The sequence below is a fragment of the Typopeltis vanoorti genome, chromosome 4 (assembly GCF_054136105.1).
Source record: "Typopeltis vanoorti isolate ZY-2024b chromosome 4, IOZ_Tvanoo_1.0, whole genome shotgun sequence".
In the NCBI taxonomy this organism is placed as follows: Eukaryota; Metazoa; Arthropoda; class Arachnida; order Uropygi; family Thelyphonidae; genus Typopeltis; species Typopeltis vanoorti.
The window spans coordinates 64,033,563-64,046,909 of record NC_143552.1 but is presented as its reverse complement, the minus strand read 5'-3'; the positions used below and the strand labels follow the sequence as shown (position 1 = coordinate 64,046,909).

Sequence of the window (13,347 nt, the reverse complement as noted above, 5' to 3'; positions counted from 1 at the left end):
TAAGGTCATCTGCACTAGCCCCTCGCATTCTCTGCAACAAAATATTGTGTCCCTGTCTGGGAAGGAAAGAGGTGCACACGCTAACATTATAGACACCCAGCTAAACTCTACCATGCACACAATTAGTGGGACAGTGAGAAGCACCCCTCTCTCCTGGCTGCCTGTCCTACCTAACATTGCTCACCTAACATACAGAGAAGACAAGCCTCGATTAAAGAATTTAATAAAGCAACGAACAATCCACTCCTGCCCCTGCACCAGACTCTCATAAATCCACTTAGTCTTCGCCTAAAATCTAGAAAGCCTTTCTGGTCCATGGATGAACTCTCTTAAGCTGCCCTGCCATCAACACCTGACATGTGGAGAGAATACTGGTCCAACAATCTCCAAACAAACGGCTTCCTGGTAGAAGATCCCAGTGCTCTGCAGCCTGGTTTTGCTCTTCCTAGGAAGATTTGGTCATCAATCAACACGATCAGAACTAACCAGGGCAGATGTGACTACCTACTACATAAATGGAGGTTGATAGACATCCTTACTGTGATTGTTCTCCAGTGGCTCAGACAATTACTCATATTTAACGACTGCCCAAGGTGCCAATTTCATGGTGATGTCCTACGGGACATCCACAAGGTGATGGTTGAGGCCTTGGATTGGCTTTCCAGACTGGATATTGACCTGTAGCTGTTCTGTATTCCTTTTGCCATAATAATAAATAAATAAATTCAGGAAGATTGCCTCATGAACCACTTTTTTGTCGAAGATCATGAGGAAAATAGACCACGATAGTCTATAAGAAGATTTATTTGGGATTTCAGTAAACACTTAATTGGCGTTGCACACATGAGGTAGCATAAAAATTCACCAAACAGATACTGATGATTGCCGAGTGAGCTGAGGAGGTAAATAGTTAGATATAAAAAATTAAGTTTAGGGATGATTAGAAATAGGATAGCCCATTATTTGGTATTAAAGCACTTTTTAATGCAGTAGATTCCAGTTATTTAATTGGGACAGCCATTATTAGGACAACTCTGGAAGGGCAAAAACAAAATGAGAATATAACAAGAATTTACTTGGTGTATTGGGGACACAATGCAATTTAAATAGGCCAAATAATAACCTCTATCACATGGAGTGTTAGAAAAATTATGTAATCTTGCTTCAAAAATTAAGTGCTGATGGAATATGCAATGCTGACAAAAATGGTCTATTTTATCATGTCACAATGGATGGTTCCCTGTGTTATAAAATAGCTACACTGTTGATGATCAATAGATCAAGTAACAGTGTTATGATGTTCAAATATGTAGGGAATTAGCAAAAAGCTGGTAGTTATTGAAATAGAAGGACCAGGCCCCCTCGATAGTTTAAATCAGTGCTTCCCAAACTGTGGGCCGTAAAATAATGAAAACAAATTTAAAATGTTTTAAGACTAAGTAGATTTTTTTTTATTTTAAAAGAAACGTATTTAACTTTTATTATTTATTATTTCTTTTTTGTTATTTTTTATATTTTAATGGAAAAATTCACACATCGGTGTTGGTTCACAAACTTTGCTTCCTGCGTATTTCGGCGCTTAATGAATATTAGTAAATATTGCTTATTCATATGTTTCATTTCAAAGCAGTGGTTAATTGTATTTACTTCGAATGCTCTCTAGGGAAGCTCCAAATCTTCTTGTCCCTTTCATCACACATTCGTAATCAGGGACTGTTGATATTAACTTTATATACATATCAAAACTCGTTTTATATTATCACTGTCTTCTGAGCAAGTTTTCTGTTACCAATAAAAGTTTCGCATATACTTCACACATGAAAAAAAAAAGCATAAACAAGTTCATGTGGGGAGATAGTAACTCGCTTGCAGTGGTAAACAACACGCCCTCCCTAACAGCCACTATACTGCAAAGCCAATAAAAACAAGTACTTTTATTATGCCAGTGAATAAGGTATGAGCAGTCTGTGTAATATATTTCTCAACAAATAGTGCAATTAGAGACAACTGGGATAAAAACACACTAATTAATGAATCACATGTCCCCTCAAACAGAAACTATGCTGTATAGACTGAAATAAAACCATATGTTGAATGGGCAAACACAGTATCTAACTAAAAACTATTGTTATTAATTAGATGTGTGTGAGTTCGATTTCCCAAGGCAGCAATAAAATTCAACCGAACATGTTAAAATTCGTAAAAGTGTTAAAACTAAGTAATATATATATATATAATGAATGTTATGGCAGTTTCACATATGGAATTCGGTTGAAGAGAGTTAGCATTTCAACTCAATTGTCAACTATGCTTTTATCTTTCGGTTGCGCGATCTTTTGTTAATACCGCACCAATCATGTGCACGTTTTAATAACCTGCCTTTGCTTCTGTTTCACGTTAGGCTTAATTACCGTAAAGGGAGAAAAGTCACAAAAGAGAAAAATGTTCATGGTCCTGGGATTCCTTTATTCAGGTAATATTCACTAATTTCATGTTATCAGTCTGTGGTGTGCCAGTATCGGTAAGTAGTGATATTATTTGATCTATTCTATGTTAAAAAATTTAACCCTGAGATGGATAAGTGGCTGATAAAAAATAAAAAAAAAAGGACAGTATTTCATATTTTACCAGAACAGCCCGCATCGTCTTCAGAACCAAACGGTAAGAGGCAAAAAATGTAATATATGCATTTGATTTTTGCAATATTCACTGTATATGTTTTGTATTGAATATAAATACAATAAATATTATAATAATATACCTCTCTATTACGATTTTTTTTCAAGGGGGACTATGAAATATTTTAATTTTTGCAAAGGGGGCTCTGATATCCAGAAGTTTGGGAAGCACTGGTTTAAAGGGATTAGAATGGAGAGTTTACTGGTTAGAACCATGCAAACAAAAATGTGCAGATGGCATCTGAATTTTTTAAGAATTGTCTAATGAGTTAAGACATGGAATTACAATGGAAATTTATTTTACTGGTTCTTGCCAACTGTTAGTAAAAAATTAATCTTTAACAGACAATACAGTTTATGACTGGCATTTTGTGAGGAATAAGCAGCAATACCATTCAAAACTGTTTTGCTCACTGTGATTTTAAGCATTCAATCACGGATATGCCATATACCACAGAGTGAACATGACATCTCATTAGACATGAACCACATCCAAAACTATGAAGAGTTTACATCCATTGATGATAGTCTTTAACACTAGAATAAAAATGAAGACTTCAAAGAAGAAATTGTGGACAATATCGGAACAAAACATCAGAGAACATCAGAATAACATGAAAGCGATGAAGATGACACTCCCAAGTTTGAATAAGTGTGTGTCCAGATGCCAGAAAATTTATTAGTGGATTTTGACTATTTCATGGAAGCAGGTAATGCTATATCTGCACTAAATACCTGTGCTGATTTTATTTGTAGTCAATCAGCGAAAAAAAAAGGCCATGCTCAATCAATTTCAACATCATTAACTACTAATAAAATTATTTTTACGGAAAATGTCTTACTTTAATTAAAGCCAACTGTTTATCAATAAGTTAGTAATTTTGCTACCCAATACATAAAAACTCACTTAAACTTGAATTTTGTCTTATGTACATAACTTTTAAACTTTATATGAAATTCCATTTCATTGGGCCAAATTATGCTATTTCTGACATGACTGATTAACTGGAATCCACTGTATATTTATAAATGATTTAGATTCAAATATTTAAGAGTAAATTTATTTTTTCTCTCTCTCTCTCTGCTGATTATATAAAATTTTATGGAGTGGTCAATTGTTCAGATAACTTAAGTTCTTTAGAGGGTGATTTGGACAAGGAAGAAAGATTAATATTTGACGTGTAAAAATTATAAGTATATACAATTTAGTAAGAAGGTGTGGTAAGCAAGTTAGGAAGAATTAATCTTACAGATACAATTCCTTGTATCTGTAAGATAAATAGCATAATTTGGCCAAAATAACTAATAATGCTTGACAAGTTTGCCAAATTGTCAAGCATTATTAGTTCTCCTATCATAAATCCTCCTTAATCTCTAGCTTTTGCTATAATCCAACATTAGATTATGGCTCACTACTTGGCTCACTCAAATTTTTTAATGGATATCAAGAGAATCAATGGAATTCAATGAAGGTTGACTAAATATGTAGGGAAATTTTATCAAGACACGTATGCAAAATGGTTGGTTAGTTGTAATTTGTGGAAGATTATAGAAGATGAGATTTAATTAAACTTAAATTTGTGGAATGGCCTTCAGTGACTATTGATTAATTTTAATGGTATAGATGAGAACACAGACTGATAAGAAATAACTATTTATTAACTTATTGCTGATATTTCGTTGGTATTCTATCCAGCATCTTCAGAGCACAAAAACAGTTTTGTCACAGTACGTGAGATAACCACAATCCGGTATAATAATGGGACTAGTTTGAACAATTGTAACGTGCAACACAAAGAAAGACTAAAGTCCTAATTAGGCACCATCTATGTTGAGGGGGGGGGAAGACAGAGAGAGAGAGAAAGCAGGTATTAATTTGGTCTTAAGTTGACTGTCTCCCAAATCTTTGGCAAATTTATACAGCCATACTTAGGTTTGGAGTATGTTTCAAGGCTTCTGTTGATTCCAGGAACAACCTCTCTGACTTGCAAAAGCTTTGGTCTGCTAGACCTGACTTGCCATAGTGATGGTGCCAGATATATTTTTTATGTTCACCGAGCCAGATGTCCACAGTTCTTCCTGTCTGTCCATAGAAGGCTCAATGACATGAACAGGGAACTTCATAGACTACTGGATGTGATAAAGGGGAGATTCTGTCCTTGGGTGAACGGATGAGAGTTGCCAATATCACATATGGTTTAAATATGGTGCGTAGCTGATGTTTGTTAAGCACTCTAGATATCTTTTCAGGTATTAATTTGATCTTAAGATGACTGTCTCCCAAATCTTTGGCAAATTTATACAGAAGTGATTTATACTCCCACAGTCGTGAGACTTGGAGTATGTTTCAAGGCTTCTGTTGATAGGTATTAATTTGGTCTTAAGATGACTGTCTCCCAAATCTTTGGGAGACAGTTATCTTAAACAATACAGTCATCCTGAAAAGATATCCAGAGTGCTTAACAAACACCAACTATGCACTGTGTTTAAACTGTATTTAAATTAAACCAAGTATAACCAACTGGATAAACTTGCAACAACTATCTATCTCTAATCCAGATTATTATAAAAATAAAGTGTGGCAACTTTTGGCAACTTGTACAGAAAAATATGACTTCTGCATTACTTAAACCTTGGTATCACCTTTGGGGCTGGCTCCCACTGATGAGACCTCAATAAAGGTCGAAACTGGTCTAGGTAGTGACAATTCCCTTAATAGCATTAAACATGTCCACAAGGAGATGTGCTTTGCATTATGGGATACTAAGGCAAGTGATGTGAAGTCATACCACCTTTACCATGAGTTGCCACAGTCCTGAAAATACTTCAGGTGCAAACTTTGTTTGCTTACACTTGGATAAAGGATTAAACCAAGTATATAATTTCTTGGTATCTTTAATTTATAATATAACCAAATGAAAAAAACTTTCAACAATTCTTATGTTTAAATATGTTATCCCATCCATCATAACACAGAATTTCTCTAGTCAATCATGACAATCTAGCTCTGTTCAATGTCTTTTTGTCTCAAAAACAACTTTACTTCTTTGAGACATGTCACAAATCATATCAATAGTAGTGACTCTAGAAAGCCATCTTATTCTGTTATGCAAAAGAAGTAAAATGCAGTAGTTTAAGAAGTTCACAATTTGTACAACTAAATCCATTACCTTTGTTATCTTGTATGGAAAAGTTTGTGAAGAAAGTGCCTCTTGTCGAATAATAAATATAATGAAAGCAAAATACATCGCATGAAATTTGTGTTTTAAATAACAAAATAAAACCATTATTTGTTCCCTTCATACCAATGCCAAATCACTGGCATAGGGAATGAAGGGAACTAATGATAAGGAAACCTGTGCAATATCTACATCATATGACTTGTAACAAGCAATGGTAAATCCTGGTGTTGAAATTTAGATCAACAACCGGCTGAATGCACAGATCTCCTGTCATTTATACAGATACTGCTAAGATATGATTAATATACATCATGGACAATAGGTTGGTTATAATCAACACAAATATATATATATAAAGAACATAATTTTTGCAATTAAATCGAAAGGTATAATAAATAACATATATAAAGGAGCATGGTTTGTGTGCTGTGGATCAAATGACTTGGCAGAAAGGGGGGGGGTAATTTAACAAGATTTTTGGATATCATATACATGTTATTATTCAATCATGTATTAGAACTTTATAATCCTTTTTTTTTTTTTTTTTTTAATGCCATCTAGATGATAGATTAAACCTTGAAAACCTGACCCCAACTGTTATAAAATGCATTAATGGAGGTATTCTGTTACTTTGATAGTCAGCCGCTAGAGGGACTCGTGGTGTGTAGTGTTTGTTGAGAGCTCCTGATAAGATAAGTGTTATTTTAAGTTATCATTGACAATTTTGCTTGAATATTACGTAGTTTTGTTTGCTTTTCATACCTTAGTGTGTCTGTTTGTGTATTTTGGTGTTGATTCGATTATTAATTCGATAAGATAGATAGCACATGGCTCCGCTAAGAAGAAAAATGGCGGCTAGTAATAATGGTTCGCCATCTTTGTTCAATAACGGTAACATAAAGGAGATTATTCAGTGTACTATCTGCGAAATGTATGCGTTGCAAAGAGCGGTTGGAGTATGGTTAGATGGTGATAGTGGAGTGAATGCGTGCAGAAAATGTAAGGAAAATGAGGAATTAAAGTGTTTCAGGTTGTGAGTGTGATATTTTTGTCAAATTTCAGAATGTAGAAAATAGCGATATGATAAGAAATTGCGAGGTTGTACCAGAGAGCTGTGAGGGCGTGAATGTAGAAAGTGTGAATGAAGGTATTAATACAGAGCAAATTAATGGTTTAACAGAAAATAAAAAAGATGAGATAGATGCAATGAGTGAGATCACGCTGTTGAACAGAGCGATACATAGAGCAAAGCGGCAGCTGGAGCGTATGCACAAATGTCTACCAAGTGTACCAACCAATAAAAAGTAATAGGAAAAATAAGAATATGATTGTGAATGTAAACAAAATGAAGGAACAAGTGCTGTATGGAGATTCATTAGTACGAGGTGTGATAGTAGAAAATTTGACAAAAATTGTACCAACCTGGTGCGACCATTAAGAACGCAAGTGAGACTATTAGGGAGCAAAAGCAAAGAGTGAAAGAAATGATAGTTGTGGCAGGTACGAATGATTTGAAAGGAGATAAAATGGAAATGATAGAGGAACTGAATGAATTGTTTGAGGTAGCAAAAGAAAAGAGAGAGAGTTAGGATGATTAGTCTTTTGCTGCGGTATGACAGTGAAGAGTTTAGAAGGAGGGCCATAATTGCAAATGACTTTATGTGTGGGTTATGCATGACGAGGGGTGTGGAATTTGTGGACGTGTGGAGTGAGTTCGATGGGCGAAAGGATCTATATAAGATGGATGGTTTGCATTTGAATGGATTCGGAGTAAGCAGACTTGAAAAAATGTTGTTGAATGAAGTGGATGTGCAGAATCAGGGAAACGAGATTTATTAAGGGGTGGGGGAAGTAGATATGCAGACCTTAGGGAGGCAGTTGAGTGTATGAATGAGCATAATATGCCCAAGCGAATAAAGACAACAAATCAGAATGGGATAGTTAGTATAAGGCATCAAGGTAGGAATGGGGCCAACAGACATCTGCAATTCATGTATACTAATGCCAGGAGTATTAGGAACTAGAAGGAAGAATTTTTGGCCTTGGTTGGCACTTCCAGACCACAGGTTATAGGCATTAGTGAAACATGGCTGACTGAAGATGATATAGCTAGTGAGATTGAATGTGAGGAGTATAGTGTGTTCAGGAATGACAGGGAGAATAAAATGGGGGGGGGGGAGTATTATTGATGATAGCTGATGAGCTGCAGCCAAGGAGAATAGAAGTTGAATTGCAGGATAGAGAAAAGAGCACATTTGAGGCCATTTGGTGTGAGATTGAGGCTAGCAGAACAAAATATACAATTGGGTGCTGCTGCTGCTATACACCAGGTGATAGAAAAGATGGTGGAGATAGTATGCATAAGCAAATAGAAGAAATGAGTGGAAGGAGGGTAATTATTATGAGAGATTTCAACTATGGTAGCATTGATTGGAGGGAGGAGAGGACACATGGGAAGAAGGAATTGGATTTTATGTGGTTATTAAAGGATAACTATCTGCGACAGCATGTAATAGAAAATACTAGGGGTCAGAGAGTGCTTGACCTAGTAATTACATCTGAGAATCTGACTGTAACAAATAAGACCACATTGCCACCAATTGGTGAGAGTGATCATAGGGTCTTAACTTGGGAGCTGGCTAAAGGTGTGGAATTATCAGGCTGGTAAGTATGACAAGCTTAGGAGTTTGATTGGTTCAGTGACATGGCATGTAAAACTGCAATGGCTGGATGTTGATAGTGCATGGGAGGCGGTTAAGAAGTGTTTACAGGAGGCAATGGCTGACTGTATACCTAGAGTCCGAATAATAAATCAAGTAGGGATTAAATGGATGAATAACACCATTAAGCTTGAGCTACGAAAAAAGAAACAACTGTGGAGGGAATTTAAGGAGAAAGGTGACCTGCAGGCACATGAACGGTATAAAGCCCAGGCCAGAAGGGTAACAAGCGTGGTAAGAAAAGCAAAAGCGGATTATGAAAGAACATTAGCCATGCAGGCTAAAGAGAATCCCAAACAGTTTTTTCGATATGTTGCAAGTAAAAGAAAAAATGTATATGGCAGAATGATTTTAAAGAATGCCGATGGTAGGGAGGTAACCGAATCAGTTGACATAGTAGAATTACTGAGTAAGCACTTTGCAAGAGTATATCATCCTGGTGATGACATTGCAGAAATGGAAGAACCAACAGCTTATATGGGAATTGTGGTGAATGAAGTGGAGGTGAATAGTCTATTACAAAACCTCAATGTCAATTCATCTGCGGGATTGGATGGTATACCAGCTCGTGTCGTACGAGAAGCGGCTCAAGAATTGTCAGTGCCTTTGACAATTTTGCTTAATTTGATTCTTGGGTCTGGGTTAGTCCCAAGGGGGTGGAAAGAGAGGAAAAATAGTTCCATTGCATAAAGGAGGTTCCAAGACTGCTGTTGAAAATTACTGGCCGATCAGCATATCAAGAATCGTTGTCAAGGTCTTGGAGAAAATAGTCAAGAAAAAAATACAGGATTGGATAGATGAAAATGGGATACTGTATGGGGGACAACATGGTTTTGTGAAGGGTAGATCATGCCTCAGACTTGCTCACGTTTTATAACACAGTGACCACTGAACTGGATAAGGGTAATGGGTTTACAGTGATTCTACTGGATCTTGCTAAGGCCTTTGACGGGATACCACATGGAATTCTAATCAGTAAACTGCAGCATATGGGGATGGATATAGGGTTGGTGATATGGATAGGAGGGTGGTTGACGGAGAGTCCAAAAGACGGCCTGTAACCGTCTTTTGAACTCTACTCCTGGACAAGAACAGAACCCTGTGCCGCAGGGTTCTGTTCTTGGACCACTACTTTTCAATTTGTTCATTAACGATATAGGAAAGGATCTGAGAGGAAGTGTTCACTTGTTTGCTGATGAGGCAAAGTTGGGTAGAGCAATAGTGAGCGCACAGGATGTCAAAATTTTGCAAGATGATTTGGATAGTTTGGAGGACTGGGCTAAGGAAAATGGATGTCAATTTAATGTGGCAAAGTGTAAGGTTATGCATTTTGTGGTGAAAAGATCAGCAGCAGTATAACACATTGGTAGAACCATACTCCAGGAGATTGATGAGGCTGGGGATTTGGGGGTGTTGGTGAATAGGGAGTTGAAGTTTAGGGGGCACATTGCAAAAGTGGCTAAATCAGCTCATCAAATCACTTGGTTGCTGAAAAATACTTTAACAAGCAGAGACAAACAGGTTATTGTTCCCCTGTATCGAGCCTTGATAAAACCCCATCTAGACTACTGTGTCCAGATATGGGCACCAGGGTTTCTTCTCGATGGGGAGGAGGTGGAGAGGATACAGAGACGAATGACCAAGATAATAGCAGGACTATGGAATGAACCTTACGAGAACAGGTTGAAGATTTGTGGGCTGCAGAAATTGATTGATAGGCAAAAAAGGGTGATATGATTGAGACATTCAAATTACTGAAGGGTTTCTATAAGATTAACTCAGAAGATATTTCTGAGAATAGGACTGGTAGCGGGAGAACTAGGGGCCATCCATGGAAGCATCGTAAGAGTGTGGTTAGCAAGGGTGTCAGAGCAAGGTTTTTTACTTGGAGAGTGGTAAATGAGTGGAATAAGCTGCCAGAGTCGGTTGTGGGTGCCATGACTGTAAATGAGTTCAAGGTGAAGTATGATAGATACTGTGTGAATGTTGAATAGTTGTTCTTGACATGATGTTGGGCCTCTCTCGATGAGTCGAAGGACTCCTTGGGGTTGCCCGTATTAATAATAATAATTAATTCTGCAAACCTTTACAATCTTAATTTTACATAAGTCAAAAATGACCTGTGCTTATCTATATGTGAACACAGTGAAAAAATACATTTTATATTAAGTGAATTCGTGCAAAAAAAAAAAAAGAAAAGCATTTTGCATAAAGAAAATTAAACTTATTAAATGGAATAATGAGGCACAATATACCACATTGTAGAGCATACCATACATTTGAAATAACACAGTAAATGATGCAACACAGGCAAGAAAATAACATGATGGTTGCTTAACAAATATTCCATAATTGCTATGCAATAGATATTCTTTCTCCAGAAGACACTTTTACATTATATTTTACATATCTAATAAGTTTTACGACACTGACAAAATTTTATAGGTCCCAAAGGAAGTTATACATAAAGTAAAATTCACACAATTGAAGAGTTTCCCGATCCCCAATAAGTAATATGAATTAATTAGTATCTGTTTGTGAGATATTTGGCTATCTACTATCAGTTTCTAACATAGGATCAGTATCTCTCCTGTGTGAGTGTTTCTATTATATCAAGACTTACCCTCTGAGTTGCTATCTCTTTTAATTTCACATCTTACTTCTTCTGGTGGAAGTGGTGATGGTAATTCTGTAGGAGATGTCTGTACATATGGTGAACTAGGCACATTAGGCGATACAGACAATGGTGATACTGCAGGACTATTATCATCTGATGATGGTTGTACTAGTAATCATGCAGAAGAAGAAGACATATATTTTTCTTAAATTCTCATAGTTTTTTTTTATCTTGATATGTATTATTCTTTTACTGATATAAGAGATAAGATTTAAAACAAACTGTTAATTATTTACCTGTGAAACTCCATGAAGAGATTATCATTTCATGATTATATGAATACATTATTTGACTATTTCTAAACAAAGACAGATATTCTTTCTCCAGAAGACACTTTTACATTATATTTTACATATCTAATAAGTTTTACGACACTGACAAAATTTTACACACTGCTGCAGAACTTTTAAAATGATCTGTTGCTAAACCAAACATTTATTTAGTAGAATACATTTACAACTCCTCAATATGCTTACTAAATAGCTTAAGGAAATTACAACGTACAATAGAATATACATTAAAATAATTTTTAATACACTTCCAATATTTCGGCAATGTCACATTGCCATTTTCACAGGAACTTAGAAACAAGACACATGCATGCAAGCACAATACACAGTAAATGAGGACGAAGCAGGAAGCTATTCTTTCTCCTAAAAGTCCTGATGGTGCTCCCTAGCGGCAATGTAGGTATTCTTGGCCGTTTGGGCTGAAGGTCTTCTGATGTAGGTTTCCCAAATTTGGGGCAGTCTCATGCAACCAAATTTGTTGAGGTTTGGATTGTTTCTTAGGGCTGAGGCTGATTCCACGAATAGCCTTTCGTATTTGAATTTACTACGGTGTATTATCGTGGCTTTCTTCCACCATATTCTATGGCAGGTATCCAGAGTATGGTCTGCAAGACCAGAGCGGCTATATTGGTGAAACTGGATGTAGTCCTTGTGTTCTGAAATTCTGATATTAGCTGTGCTGCTTGTTTGGCCAAAGTAGGACAGCTTACAGCTGCAAGGGACCTGGTATACACCAGGTAGGTCTAGGGGAGGAGTTGGTCTTTAGCGGAGTGGATAAGGGATGCCAATTTTCTATATGGTCTGTAACAAGAAGTCAAGTCATGTTTTTTTAGGATTTTTGTAATTTTTTCTGAGGTGCCTTGGATATAGGGAATGGTGATGGATTTAGAGTAATCCTTGTTGTGAAGGGGGGGGGGAGGGTTGTGGTTTATTGGTTTCAATATTTTTTGGATTTTTTTGGGGGGATACCCATTGGCTGAGAAAGTGTTGAAATGTGGTTCAGTTCTGTGGTCAGGGCATTGTCATTTGAACAGATAAGTTTAGCCCTGTTGTGTAGTGTCTTAATAACTCAATATTGTTTTGAGGGGGGGGAGGATTGTTGGTGGATGTATCTGCCTATGTGGGTGGGTTTTCTATAAACTGAGAAAACCAAGGTTCCATCAGGCTGGTGGGTGACTAGTGTGTCTAAGAAGGGAAGCAATTGTTTTTTTCTTCTTCCAGGGTGAACTTGATTTGGGGGTGTTGGTTGTTTAAGTGTGTTAGGAAGGAGAGGAGTACATCAGAGCATGTGGCCAAATAGCGAACACATCATCAACATAGCGAAGCCATATGGTTGGATTTTGTGGGGCAGAGTTTAAGGCTTTCTCTTCAAACGTCTCGATAAAAAAGTTGGCCAAGGGTGGGGAGAGTGGTGAATCCATGGCTGTCCCTTCTATTTGTTTGTAGAATTTTCCTTGCCAAACAAAATAGCCTGAGTTCATTGTGAACTGAAATAGGGCTGTGATATCGGGAGGATTTCACAGCCCTAGCTGGGATTAGCTCTAAGGATTCTTTGAGTGGGACATTTGTGAATGAGGAGGAGACATCAAACTAACTATTAAGACAGTGTGTTGGAGTGTAAGGATTTCTATGCTGGCTTTGAAGTGGGCTGAGTTTTTTGTGTGTGAAGGTCTGTTGCCAGTATAGTGTGTGAGAGCTTTGGCCAAATGTTTAGCTAGTTTGTATGTGGGGGGAATCAATGTCATTCACTATGGAACATAATGGCACATTTTCTTTATGTATTTCTGGGAGTCCATATAT

The 13,347-nt window shown here is 36.8% G+C and overlaps 1 protein-coding gene across 3 annotated transcripts in view; it reads right to left on the bottom strand.

Moving 5' to 3' along the window:
* The window catches only part of l(2)gd1 (lethal (2) giant discs 1), a 473,445-nt gene that overhangs the window by 359,185 nt on the left and 100,913 nt on the right, over positions 1-13,347 (bottom strand). For all 3 annotated transcript variants that reach the window (XM_090391229.1, XM_090391230.1, XM_090391231.1), the window contains exon 6: positions 11,204-11,365. In XM_090391229.1, the coding sequence (XP_090247355.1) occupies positions 11,204-11,365 (162 nt within the window). The remainder of the gene's footprint in view (positions 1-11,203; positions 11,366-13,347) is intronic.